The sequence below is a fragment of the Trichoplusia ni genome, chromosome 13, assembly GCF_003590095.1.
Source record: "Trichoplusia ni isolate ovarian cell line Hi5 chromosome 13, tn1, whole genome shotgun sequence".
NCBI classification, from domain to species: Eukaryota; Metazoa; Arthropoda; class Insecta; order Lepidoptera; family Noctuidae; genus Trichoplusia; species Trichoplusia ni.
Window position 1 is genome coordinate 9,855,268 of NC_039490.1, and position 14,903 is coordinate 9,870,170.

Sequence of the window (14,903 nt, forward strand, 5' to 3'; positions counted from 1 at the left end):
CTGAGTACCTAAACCCATGGAAGTAATAGTACTTTCAATACAGGAAGGACGATGACATAGACGGTAGGCAAAAATTAAACCCAAGAAAACGCGAAACCCGTATAACAACGTAGAAAACTTCACCCATCATATCAGGGCCCCAATTCTGCTATTTACAATGGCGAATGAATGAATAAAAATTGGCTTAAAATGTCATTTTTTGTATTTTTTCCTGCAAAATAATTTGAAATTTAGTACGGGACGGTACGCCCAAGGTAAATACAATTAACTTCCAATTACTGTGTTGGCAAAATGCTTAAGAGAGTCGGAATAATTTCCAATTTAATCCAATTGCCATTCATTCATCGGCCATTGTTAAATAGCAAAATCGGGGCCCTGCATGTTCTTAGCTATAAAAACTACGTTGAGTTGTCGTAAAATCTATATTTGCTAACGTTGTTCTCCAGTTACAGGGTTGCCAAAAATTTAACGTATTTAATAGGACACGGACTAGTTTATTACTGAAAGTGTGCAGTGAATAAGTTTTGCACAGATGTGAAAACCAAGACATGTTTGAGAAAACGTATTAAAACGTACTAGGCATAGTACATACGACTTATATCAGCAAAAAGTCCATAGAGGAATGTTTTTTTAAACGAATTCCATACAATTTCATGGTTTTGAATTTAATCCTTGTATTACGGGTGCTTCACACATTTTCGGACGTTTTTATTCACTCACTTTTTTGTTCGTTTGTTTGTCGTTCCGGTTGGATTTTTGTAACTTAATGTTCAGACACTTCCCGATTAACTAGCAGGCTGAAAAATTCTAGGTAGCTTCAAACCCGATGACAATGTAATTTACAGCTATAAAAACGGCTGTATCGATTTTGATAAAATTGTGACAGTGACAGTGACATTTAAATCTATTAATTTTCTTCATATTCACAAGACACCGAGTTACATACCTGCCCATATTCTTATCTATTTTTTTTCAGACATTGCAGAATCCCACACTACCTTAGTACAAGTTAAAATTGTGTATACCAGTGCCAACCCTAGAAGCAGGTCGTCGCCAGAACATCGTGTCCCTGTCATTCCGTGACAGAGGCAGTAGATAAGGTTTGATAGCTGGATCCCTCTCTACTTTGTAACATCGGTCTTTGATTGAATTACTTTAGATTGTGGTTTTGATGTAAATGTCTATGTAAAACAATTGTATTGCGGGTGTAAATTATAAAGGTAACACTTTTGAAAGAATATAATGGTAAGACTGCGCGGATAGCTCAGCTGTATAGGGCACCACGCCAAGACCTTTGTAAGCGATGTATCGCGGGCTCGATCCCCGCGTAGGACAAGCATTTGTGGGATCTACGAATGCTTGTCCTGAATATAACCGTATCTTCTTCACAGCTAGAGCACATAGCACTAAAGGGCGGGCAATGCGGAGTGATGTCAACAGATTCTCTGCATTGCGTCACGTATAAGAAGTGCTATTAGGTGATATTTTCAAAAAAATAGTATTAGCTTTAATTTAAAAAATAATAACAGCTTTTATCAAAGGATGATCGATCTGATAAGACGAGACAACATGTTAATACAATATTGCCTTATCAACCAAAAATATTTAGACAATCTTTTGTAGCCAGTATCGTAGTTTATCTAAGTACTTGAGAAATACAAGAATAATGAACTTTGGTTGCATGGCTCCAAAAAGTCTAATGCAAAGAATTCAAGCTCGTGAATCAACAAATTACCATTGAAATTTCACTGATGTTATTTTATGGTGTACAACAAAGAAAATCGTGGTGAGCGTTTAACAAAGAAAGTCACACGCACAAAGACACCCAGACTCAATTCAATAAGTAAAATAAAAATAAAGCAATCGTGGATCACACAAATCCTTGTCCTACGCAGAGATAGAACCCACGACACGTCGCGCTCAGTGGATCTGGTGTGGTGACGTCAAGCACTCGGCTATGGCTTGACTCATTGTAGATTTAATACTTCAAATATTACATTTACCACTAGTAGGTAGAGTGCAAGTAGCACTACCTACATGTTATAGTAAATGAGGTCACCACAAACTAAGGGAATTGAAACGGGAGCAATCCAATGCATTATGGTGTCAATTTCTGATACATATTGACGTATCCAGGCTTTTGTACGATAACATTCGAGCAAAAATATCTTGTCAGCAAACCGCTTCATTCATTTTCAGCTTATAGAGATTATCTTCACTTTAATCGGTTTTTTCAAACTGCTTTTAATGTCTCCAAGTCAAATGTGCGTATCCCAAAACTCAAACGAATGAACTTCAATATTAGGTCATGTTCGTCATTGAAGTCCAATCCTTGACCGAACCTAAAGTACCGACACCAGAAAGAACCTTCGTTTCATCATCATCAGCCTATAATCGTCCACTGCTGGGCATAGGCCTCCCCAATTGCACGTCATCGAGATCTATTTTCGACTGCTCTTACGATGGCGTCATTTTAATTAGACGATGATACGTACGCACCGCTTTCAAGGTGTCGCTAGCTCTGAGGTCCCGGATTCGATCCCCGGTCGCGTCTATGTAAAAATTTACATTTCTACATTGTCTCGGGTCTGGGTGTTTGTGGTACCTTCGTTGTATCTGAATTCCATAGCACAAGTGCTTTAGCAACTTACTTTGGGATTAGAACAATGTATGTGATGTTGTCCACATTTATTTATTTATAGCTACGATGTCGATTTCCAACAATAAAGAAACAATCTGGCAGAGTAGAGCCATTGAAAATAGACGTCCACTTGTACAAAAGCGCTACTTAATATGTAATGACGCATTTCCTTCACATCCGATATGCATTTTATTTACGTGACGACATGAAGAAATATGACCATGAAGCACATTACAATACAATAATAGTTTAAACAGAAAAACAGTAATATAGATTATTCTATCATAAATTCGTGAATAGAATAAAGAAGACGACACTAAAAAGGGATGGTGGCCAAGACTTCGACGACAAAGGTAATCCAGATGAGCCTGGGATACGACGAGATAAGGGTATATGACATAATAAAGATAGTAGTACATTGCGTACGGCGGGGGGTGGGAAAATGACAAATATAAATGGAGACCACGGGGACTAAAGCGTCTTAAAGTAATATTGTAATGGTTGTGGGAGTTTCACAGCGCTATACACTAATAAGACGTAGAGATAGGCACCCTGCGCTCAACAGTAGATTGTATAATAGTACTAGCTGTTGCCCGCGACTTCGTCCACGTGGTTAGAACTTGAACCGTTATCGCAGCTCACGCAACGGAAGCCTTCATAGATTAATAATTTTCCCCATTTTTTTCACATTTTCCATTGTATCTTCGCTCCTGTTAGTCGCAGCGTGATTTTACATAGCCTTCCTTGATAAATGGTCTATTGAACACAAAAATATTTTTTTCAATTCGAACCAATAGTTCCTGAGATTAGCACGTTCAAAGGAACAAACTCTTCAGCTTTATATATTAGTATAAGTAAGTATGGATAAAAACGTGTTTCTTTTCAAGGTCTTCAGGGCGGCAGGAAGACCCTAAAATTACTTCAAAAAGTTCCGAACAATAATGTAAAAAGTTGAAATGGGCATACAATGAGAAAAATCTTATTTTCAGAAAAGTTGGTACTCCAAGTTTTTATTAATTAAAAGGCGAAAAGTGGAGACTGTGAAACTGTACCTGTAGGAATATAAGTAAGATTTGGTGTTATCATCAATAGGGTTGCAGGGATAACCGAATGACATAGGACAATGGCCACTATCCTGCAGGTTCGATCCTCGCATGGGACAGCCAACTGAGTGATCTATAAATCTGATTGCTACTTCTTTCTTTTCTTTTTATACAACGACTCCCGCAGTAAGGAATTTATCCCTTGTGTCGCGGGGGGTTTGCAAACATACAAATCACATGCACAAAGACACCCAGACTCAGAACAAGCATTCGTGGATCACACAAATGCGTGTCCTACGCGATGATCGAACGCGCGACACGACGCGCACAGTGGGTTTGGCGTGGTGACCTCAACCACTCAGCTATCCGTGTAGTCATATTTGTGCATGCGTGTTGAATATTTCTTTATCTTCTACGATATAAAGATTAAATTTGCAACCTCTATGTCTCTCTCTTTTGAACATCACAAACTCTCTTCGCGGACTCAAAATTGTAGTCCATGTAGAAAAAGACTGTTCTGAGCCATGTAAAAAGCTGTCACGCTTCCACAAGTATAAGAGCCATTAGGAGGTGGTGTTAGATCCCCTTAACAGTTCCTCGAGATAAAACTCAGTAAAATCTAGTCATCATTATGAAGACTAGATTATATTGAGTTTTGTTGAGTTAAAAAAGGCTAGGCCAAGGCGTAGCGTTTTTCCCAACTACGTTGAGGTCGGCTACCAGTTTCACCGGTTACAGCTAAGTACCAGTGTTTTACGAGGAGCGACTGCCTGTCTGGCCTCCTCAACCCAGTTACCTGGGCAACACGGTACCCCTTGGTTAGACTAGTTGTCAGACTTGTCAAGCTTCTGACTACCTGTAACGACTGTCAAAGATGTAGGAATAACAGCTGGGACCCACAATTTAACGTGCCTTCCGGAACACGGAGGAACTCGCTATGACAAAGATGGTCACCCATCTACGGACCAACCGCGTCAAGCATAGCTTAACCTGTGATCGTTTCACTTATGCGGTTATAGCTTAGCCACGAGTTCCACTACACATCTAGTCTTCTGGAAATTAATTCCTCAATCTAGGTATATTAACGGAAATTAGCATCTACTACTATCACGTGCGGCCTAAATAGTTTATGTAAATGCAGTCTTGAAAACTGTTTAGTTATTCAATTAAGTAGTTATCATAACTGGCTGGGAACTGGTCTTGTCGAAAGTGTGTTAGAGGAAGTATGTTAAAAGTTTAAGGATTTCAAGTTATTTGACAGATTGCACGGCCAAACTTACGGTGCGTGACATGTCGCGGGTCCGATCCCCGCGCAGGACAAGCATTTGATCCACGAAAGCTTGTTCTGAGTCTGGATGTTTTAAGCAAGTGACTTGAATGTTTGTGGAAGCCAACGCGACGAAAGGATTGCTTTCAAGCAAGGGTCAAATGTGAAAAACCTACGATATACGAGTACTTGGATTATTGCAATATGTGATAAAAGTAAGATCTCCAGATGAAGAAATTATGAATTACTGTTCGTTAGTTCATTGATTACTATTATATTAATTAATAAAATATTTTGGAAAAAAGTTGGTCGTTGGGGAAAAGTTCTAAAGGTTAATAATTATAACCAAATCCAAATGTATAGATTCTGCCTTTTTAACCACTAAACAGTTTCTTTGGGGAAAATACTCTACACAAACTAAAATTTTGTTTGAGTTTGTATGTTTGTTTGACCGCGCTAATCTCAGAATTTCTGCTCCGATTCGAAAAAACCTTTCAATGTTAGATAGTCCATTAACGGATGCTATAGGTTATACATTCCATCACGCTATCATATCTTCATATTCACGCAGACAAATTCGCGTGCACATGAGTCTAGTTTATTCAGGCATACACAGAATGAACACAGCCACAAAAAGACCACTCAAACTAACCACGTTACAAATTAGTACATACCCACGAAGCCTTGAAAACGAGCAACGTAACACAATCATGACAATCGTGGGACTTTACACTGTAATCATATATCATAGATATAACGGGTATTGTTATAAATAATGGTCGGTTCTACCTACGCGTTCATCTATAGTAGAAAAGTGAAATCTGTGCAACCCTCCTGCGTTTCATGAGGGAGTGGGGATGGCTGGACTGACAGCCTCTCAAAGCCACCCGACGCACGATGGGCCGACTTGGAACCTACGTGCGGAAAAGGGAGCCCATCACTAGTAACTCTCTTGAGGGGGTACCAACGATACCGAAGCCAAAATATTTTTTTTTGTCTGATTGTGTAGGCGTTTGACTAATACGTTTAGACTAATACGTCGAAGCTAATGTTAATAACATTAGCTTCGAGGTATTAACGTTAGATTCACTTAAAAATTTTGTGTACGTAACATCTCCCATTTCATAAATAAAAAAACTTATTGGAGAATCGCGTAAAGATTTGTAAAAAGGTTCTGTTTTTACCTTTTAGGTACTGAATCCTAATAAAACCGGTAAACCGGCGGCCCAAAATAAAAGAAATGATACATTTGCAATATGTTTTATGACCGTACAAACCGTTGCTTAATTTCAATATAAATATTTATTTTTTAGCATCAAAAATACATCATCTCTTAAAATTTCCCCGTCAAGCTATCACAGCATGCATACAACTAGAGCAACTATACTTAATCGTAATAGGCAAACAAACAGATCCTTAGAAATAGAGTTTTCTTCACTCTTCACATAGGAAACCTAAAATCAACTTTATCGTCAACTAACGTCATTTATAAACAACACACCGTCACGTACAAATCGCTTCACCTAAACACGCAGTCTCTTACGTAACTGAAACGGCAAGATCGTGTTACGGACTTGAATTAAAGACGCTTATTAAGTTACGTGGAGGTAGACACAAAAACTGTTAGGCACTAAGGACTAATCAATTTAATCTGTTCATTGTGGTCACGACTGTGATGGGGATTTGGAGTTTCTTGCCAGTTCTCCATGGGAATGACATTTTGGAAAAATGCATTTAGAGCGTGTTAGTGTTTTATCACAAGCACAGTACTTACCAAAAGCCAATCGCAGAGGTCGACATGTGATCGGATTGGTGATAAACTTTTTTTTAATGAATGCAAAGTTAAGTTTAGTTAATGCAAGTTTGTTGATCACCAAGCTGTATTTTATGAACCACGAGAATAAAGATGGGGATTAAGCAATGTTCGGTACGGTCATAAATTTTAAGAACATTGTTAGGAGTACTTACACGAACCCCTCCAAGTCCCGAGATCGATTGACTTGACCAGATTTTTCTTTTCTCATTTAAACTTTAGGCACCTCAGTAAGACTTGATTATTTTCCGCAAAATTAAGTAATTTGAAAAGGTTGCAATTAAATACAAATAGGGATGATGACAATTTTTTTTTGCAGTGTCCGTCTTGTAGTTTTTTTGTAAAATAATGTATACGTATTTAATTTGTCCCGCAAACATAAATTGACCAAATTACAGTGAATGAAACTTACGCATGACGTCACGTTTCGCCACAAGACCCCTCTCCTAAACTTTAAAGCAGTTAATCTTTGTCAATTCTAGTTTTTCTGAAAAAGAAAAAATACGTGTCTCATACTTTTCAATTATCTAACTGAGGGACTAATGAGATTTTTTCTTTTTATACCCAGTCATCATCCCTATTCTCCGGATTTTTAGTCTCCGAGGGTCAAACTAATGACTTTAAGTACCATAACCCAAGCTGAAAGTACTGAGCAAGGCAGACCCTTGTTAAAGCCATGGGATATCGACATCCCACCTGCACCCCACAACACATTTACCGTATAACACATACCCTTATTACATTAGCTGTCTAAATCCTGGAGTTTAATGGCCGGCAAAAAGATTTACACCTGGCAGTTGAGATGGAAAGCTAAACTTGCTTCGGCTACAAAGGGATCTGAGTATATTTATGGACCTAATTCTAGGTGCATGTTCAGTAGATAGGATAGTTATTCTAGGTACAATGAACAGACCACCAGTTTATATGCTAAAGGAAGGGAAATCTTTTCTCCTATTTATTTTTTGTAATATAATATGTATTGTTAGAAGTTAAACTCAAGGTAGGTTCCGCTATTTTCTTCTGTCAATTTCATTGTGCAGTTTATCAGTGAAGACTTGTAATTGGCTGAATGTTACAAATTGATGTTACATTTACCTATTGTACTAGCTGTTAGTCTTCCTTATATATCTATACTAATATATGAAGCTGAAGAGTTTGTTTGAACGCGCTAATCTCAGGAACTACTGGTTCAAATTGAAAAAATGTTTTTGTGTTGAATAGACCATTCATCGAGGAAGGTCACCATCACGCTGCGACTAATAGGAGCGAAGATACAATAGAAAATGTGGAAAAATCAGGGCAGGTATAAATCATATTATCAAGTTATATCTTCTACCCACGGGGACGAAGTCGCGGGCAACAGCTAGTAAATAAATAAATATTAAGAATCTTCTTGTATTTTTGGTGTAGAACCTGGTTATCGGAGCACCTTTGAAGACCATCTCTCAGGCCTCTGACGTGGTTTAAACACACCCTTGAAAAACATTAGTTCCTCACGATGTTTTCGTTTACCACTTTGGCAAGTGACCTATTAATGACGGAATAACTTAGTGATACGCATGAATTCGAAAAGACTGGCGCGTAGATCTGTTATTTTTTATTTCACGTTATTTCACTCAGATAGTTTTAGAATCTAAGTGAGCGCTCTTAAAATATCCTACTTCACTGTTTAGCGGTCATGTCTTAGAATAACTAAGAAGGTATAAACCACAGCTAACTATATATAACGCAAAAACTACGAAAATTGTATACACAAGCGACATTGTCAAACACGTCATTTTGTTTCAATCTCATTTTGACGGTGACATCGCAAAAATTTCTCCGTCATGTTGGTTTTACGAATTACGTAATACCGTCGCCAGTCAATGACCGACTAAGCTGCTATGACATTTAACATACTGGTAAGCATCTCTCAACTGTATACAGGGAGTCGACTCAAGTACTTTTTGGGACGAAACGAAGCATAATATCGAGGCATCTCGTCTTTTATATGAAGACGCCTGCTGAAATATTCATAGCAACCCAAGGACTCTGAACAGCCATAAATATTTTTAGAAGACGTTTTATGGAATTGTGACGTCATCGTCAATACCATGCGGTTGAGTTAAGATGGTTATTTATTGACAATGTTAGAATGTATGGCTGTGTTTCTAGTAGAGATATTCAAGGAAGGATGTCGAGGGGTATGTATAGTGGTGTAAAAAATGTGCGGGTTTTCCATCAATGCTGTCCTAGGAATAGGTGTCGTAAGAGAATGTATAACGAGCTGTGAAAATTTCCAAATAATGTGCAGTCTGAGGGCGCTTTACTGGCTGGTTCTGTATGTCGCAAAACTTATAACCACATCTTTTTTAACAAACGTCCTTCGCGCAAGAACCTAGTTCCGCTGACCCATTTTCACTAGAGCTGTGTTGACCAAGGCAAGGAAAATGAAAAAGTTTTATTGGTTCTTTACCAACACATCCTTCGAGATTTGGTGCAAAAGTAGCCTTGTACTTTATCAAAAGTTGTAAAGCTGTTATGACCTGTTTTCATCATTGTTTTATAATAATAATAACTTTAAAAGAGACCGAGATCCCTGAGCTCGTTTCGAAATTTCTTCTCAGGGTAGTCAGATAGGAAATGTGTCGACTCACAGAACGTTGGAGTCGTGCAGTGTTCTCAAAAAAGACTTACTTGCTGAATAAATTATATTACTTCATTTCATAGAACAAATAGTCAGGCAAGAAGTGAAGTCATAGAATGCTAGTAAAGAGTACATTACATTCTACTAAATCACTAGCCAAGATAATTTAAGCGAACCAATAAATACCGAGAAATACCCTTGAACTTACTTAAACTTGGCATTAAAACTTGAGGTTTCAATGACGCGAAATGTAATCGAACTTCTATAAGTTTTTATAGCCGAACTCGTACGGAAAAAATCGTTCGGTATCGGAAAATTGTTACCTTGTGAACTTCTTATGCGTAACAACTTATTAGCTGTTGCCAGCTACTTCGTCCGTTGCAAATCGAAATCGATAAAAATTGTGATAAAAACTATCCCATAAATTAATCTAGATAATAAACTATCCGTGTACCAAATATAGTCCAAATCCGTTCAGTAGTTTTTGCGCGAAAGAATAATAAACATCCATCCATGCTTACAAACTTTAGCGTTTATAGTATTAGTAGGATAGTTAATAGTCTCTGTCTCAGTCTGAGTATTAAAAAAAGGAATAGAATAAGATCGACATACATCGACCAATAAGACTGTATGTAGGTATAAAAAAATGGAAGATACAATAATCACCCTTTAATTCGAACTTACCTTTTCCCAAAGTACTCTGAAACTCGCAACAACTTAACTATCAATCATTTAATACTATAAACTACTGTGTAGTTATAAACGGTGTGTTATGTACGTAATAAATCGGCGTTTAATCGTCGGTAATGGCCGATAGGATTTAACGACCAGGGGGTCTACTACCATATCTTAAGTGACGTCAAAGTTATGGAAACGGGACAGCGCAATACACGGCGTAGACCGACATCACTCTTCAACGCCCAATAATTTTACGTTCAGATGTGGTGTTAGGCCCCCAGATTAGGTTAATCCCTACTGAAATCGACACTTGGAATCCTTAGATCATTAGACTACTTTATATGGTACTAGATTTTTTTAGTGTCTTCGTATGTCATGTTTTGTGCCTTCTGTCTCAAATACCGGAATCCTAATTGTCTTCCAGAGATTATATCCACCAATCATATTTGTCGTCCAAGGATTCTACTAAGTAGGACAGTTTTTGTTTTTTTTTTATATGGAGGGATGCATGCTATAGAATACTATAGATACGTGCTATGAGCCATTGAGAGTGTTTTAGCTATGTTCGGGGTAGAGTACCTACAAGATGTCCGGCGCATGTACCTGGCGTAGTATTGGTGGAATGGAACACATATTTTCGAAGCGTAGGTTTCACATCTTCGCAACATAGCTCTGGTGGAAAACCATCCTTAATTATGAGCGACCTCACCGCCGCGTCAGCTCATGATTAAGGACTCCGAAAGGCTTTACATTCAAACCCCGATGCAAGAGTTTGTGTTATTGGTGTTAAAATTTTGACGTGTGCGCCATCAGGCATTAGGGATCGTATCTGCACCTCGTACATAAAAATCCATGCAGAGAACCGCAATACAAGAAATAACTTGGTACTTTTAATAAAGGTACATTAAGTACCTTCAAACAATGAATCTTACTTACAAATCGTCCCTAGACCACAATATCTGTATCTGATTAACATAATGTGTTTTTCCCGCGAATAAATCGTGGGGAATAAACACCTTTATCAGCCTGCCTTATTTACATTCCATCTCGTTTTGGGATAAATAGAATATCTGAATTTGTATTATTGTTTTTTTCTGTGTATTTTTTTGTTGATGCTCAATGGGGACTTTAAATAAGATGTATATAGAAAATTCTCTTATGTAAATCATATTGGATCTATCCTATATACTTAGGAAATGTATTATTTGGTCAGGATTTCTATTATCTTTATATAATATCATGCAATGTAAATAAGCTGTATAAATATACAATATGAACCTCCCAAAATGAACCCTATGCAGAACAGGAGAATTTGAAACCTAAGCCTAAGCGTGGAAAAGGGGAGTCCGCCGACAAGTTATAAGTGTTATATACAAAATTGTATTTAATGTGGCTTTTGATGGCAAAATCTCTAAAGCTATTATTATTACTAGCCTGGAATGTCCCACTGCTGGGCAAAGGCCTCCCCACTCTTCTTCCACTTGTCTCTGTCATGAGCCGCGAGTGACCAGTTCGGTAAGAACGAATCCAGGTCATCCCGCCATCTCCGTCTGGGTCTGCCTCGCTGACGTCGGTTTTGTGTCACGGACCATTCAGTGGTAATTTTTGCCCATTGGTTGTTTGGCATACGACAGACGTGACCAGCCCAATTCCACTTCAACGTAGCAGCTTTATGAGTAACGTCTAAAAGTTTGGTTGTGGCACGGATCTTAGTATTTCTTATTCTGTCCGTAAGTTTAATGTTAAGAAGACTCCGTTCCATTCCTCTTTGGCAAACCTCGAGTGCGGACCTCTGCTGACAAGTCAAAGACCATGTCTGTGCGCCATACGTGAGGATCGGGAGAATGCAAACGTCCATGAGTCTCTTTTTGAGGGATAGAGGAAGTTTTCCCTTCATAAGATCTTTCATAGACCAATAGCTTTTCCAGGCATTTTCAGTGCGTCTTGCAATTTCTTTCTCTTGTCTTGCCTGGAAGGAAACCATTTGACCTAGGTAGAGATATTCATCGACGTAAGCAATCTCCGCACCATCTAACGATATTTTGTGGTGAATGCTGTTAGTCATCACTTTGGTCTTTGACATGTTCATTCGAAGTCCAACCTCGAGACTCGCCTTGCTAAGATCTTCAAGCATTTTATTTAACTCGCTGGCTGAAGAAGAGAAGAGAACAACATCGTCGGCAAATCGAAGGTTGGACAATATCTTTTGGCCAACGATAATGCCTCGCCCTGCCCAGCCTGCTGCCAGCTTCTGAAAGACATCTTCTAACACGGCTGTAAATAGTTTCGGAGACAATGGGTCTCCCTGTTTAACACCTCTATCTATGCGAAATGATGGTCCTGTAATAGAATTTATTTTGATTGCTGCTGTGCTATTTTTGTAAATATTTTTCATTATTTGAACGTAAACGTTATCGATTTCCTGTTTTTCTAATGCTTCAAAAATAGAACTGTGTAAAGCTATAGCAAAAAAAAAAGAGCTGCTAAGTGACACACTTGGAGCAGGTAGGGCTACGACTGACAAACTGTACTGTAAGTAAACTTGATTGGTTTTTATGAAAATATAGCTGTTGCCCGCGACTTCGTCCTCGTGGGTAGCAGATAAGTTATGATTTATACCTGCCCTGTTTTTTTCACATTTTCTATTGTATCTTCGCTCCTATCAGTCGCAGCGTGATGATTTATAGCCTAAAGCCTTCCTCAATGAATGGTTTATTATAACCCAAAAAAATTTTTAATTTGGACCTGTAGTTCCTGAGATTAGCGCATTCAAACAAACAAACTCCAGCTTTATATATTATATGGTATATAGTATATATAGTTTATAGTATAGTATAGTGTAGAAGTATAGATAAGGTATTTTAATGAAAGAATAAATACTATTCACCCAACCTGAGGTTTGATGATTTTAGATTACATTCCCAAATTTAAAATTCAGACACCACTTGCATGTGGCAAAAGAAATCATGCAGCCACTGCATGTAGCTATTATTATGCCATTTACCAGTGATGTGTTAGAATAAATTATTCTTCTTCTTACTGCCCTTGTCTTGTTTCATTCAAGAGTCTTTTAGAATAACTAAGAAAATAAATAAAACAAATGTATAATTTAGTCACATTGATACTAAACTGGGATTTGACTGCGCACCATGAGTATCAAAATTCAATAATTATAATGCTAGACCACCATGCATGACAAAAATATTTTCTGTTATGGCTCCCATATTAAGATCACATGTCATTAATTTATTATACATAATATTTATAGTATTGAGATATTTTTCCATTTTATGGAGTCAGGATTAAATGAACATGCTGTGAGTTTAAAAAATCCAAAAGTGAGTTCAAGCAAAAGTTTATAGTATCAAGATTTTTATTTACTTTGTTTTTTAAAATATTCATTGATAAATACTTGACATACCTACTTATAATTAAATGCAGTGTGTATAAATAATCATACAGCGCTATCAATAATTAAAATAAATAATTATTTGCTATGGTATGGGACTCCTGTATTTTACAGCTAATATTATTTAATAAACTACTGGTATTATTTATGATTGATTAACATGAACATAATAAATAATATAAGAATCATCATACATGATAATTTGATTGAATTTAATTTAATTTGAATGAACTTAATTATATTTATCGCTTAATTTTACGACAACTTTTAAACCAGACTTTCTAAATTCACAACAAACGCCTGCAGGAATAAAATAGCAAATATTCCTATTCCCAAAAACATTTATGAAAAAAACTTTAGGTATGTGTGTGGGTCATTTTAATATTGTTAAAATTAAATTCTTACCTGTATAAGACGTGGAACTGTAAGAATCTGCCGAAGAGGCAGATAGGGATCTGCTTCTGTATCTTGCAGACTTTTTCAAGGCGCCAGATTTCCCGCGCTGGCCGTCGAACTTGCCTGCTGCACCAGCCTCGGTATTCCCGCCACGGACCTGCCCCGGGTCCGTCACAGGACTATCACTCGGCACATTAGCCGCCGCAACACTCTCCTTTCTCTGATTTAACTGATTCGGCTCACCGTGACCGTCCGACATATTTAGATTTTTGGATTTATTTTTTTAATTTTTTCTAACACTAATCCAATTAGGATTTACGGTTTTTTTTTGTAAAACCTCTTTACAACCGAGCTACGGTTTTATGGTTAAGGCAGTCGCACATAGGGTTAAATAAAAATATCAATAATAAAAACAGCAGTACAAACAACCGCAGTGGCGATTAAAATAAATTAGAGGATCGGAAAAACACTTCTTAGTATAAAAATAAATCTATCTGATAGTGAGATGTTGTTTCGTTATAGGTAAAGTCATGAAAAACTAAAAAGTTAAATAGAACAGATGGAAAATACAATTTTTTCAGCTATCCGCCCGAGCAAAAACGCGTACCCCTCTCCCATGCTTCACCCCCGAAACTGAAATGTCATTTTTTCGATCGGCTTTCAGATAAGGATTGAATAAAACAGTAAAGCAATAAACCGTAATTATTTTTCCGGTGCGTAAAAATTGCAATTAAATGTGCTATATTTTTGTTTGCTTCATGAACTCTTAAAACCCGTTTTTATAAAGCAAACATAAGAAATACCATAAAAAAAGACTGTAAACTTCTTATCCTTCAGGGCTTTTGGACCAAAAGTTTTTTAGCCTTTTACTTCGTTACTACTTTTCATGGTTCAGTTTGAAGCTTAAAATTATTTATTATTTAAAGAGCATCTGTACTTGGAATTATATAATAAGTAAAACGAGAAATGAAAACCGGAATACCGGTTTTAGTCTATGAAAATATCGTGTTTCGACCTCCCACGCACATAA

At 37.4% G+C, this 14,903-nt stretch overlaps 1 protein-coding gene across 1 annotated transcript in view; it reads right to left on the reverse strand.

Annotated features, from left to right (window-relative positions):
- The window catches only part of LOC113499906 (S-adenosylhomocysteine hydrolase-like protein 1), a 51,349-nt gene extending 37,217 nt beyond the window's left edge, over window positions 1-14,132 (reverse strand). Inside the window, exon 1 of the mRNA XM_026880507.1 lies at window positions 13,883-14,132. Coding sequence (XP_026736308.1) covers window positions 13,883-14,132 — 250 coding nt within the window. The remainder of the gene's footprint in view (window positions 1-13,882) is intronic.
- Between the last annotated feature and the right edge of the window lie 771 nt (window positions 14,133-14,903).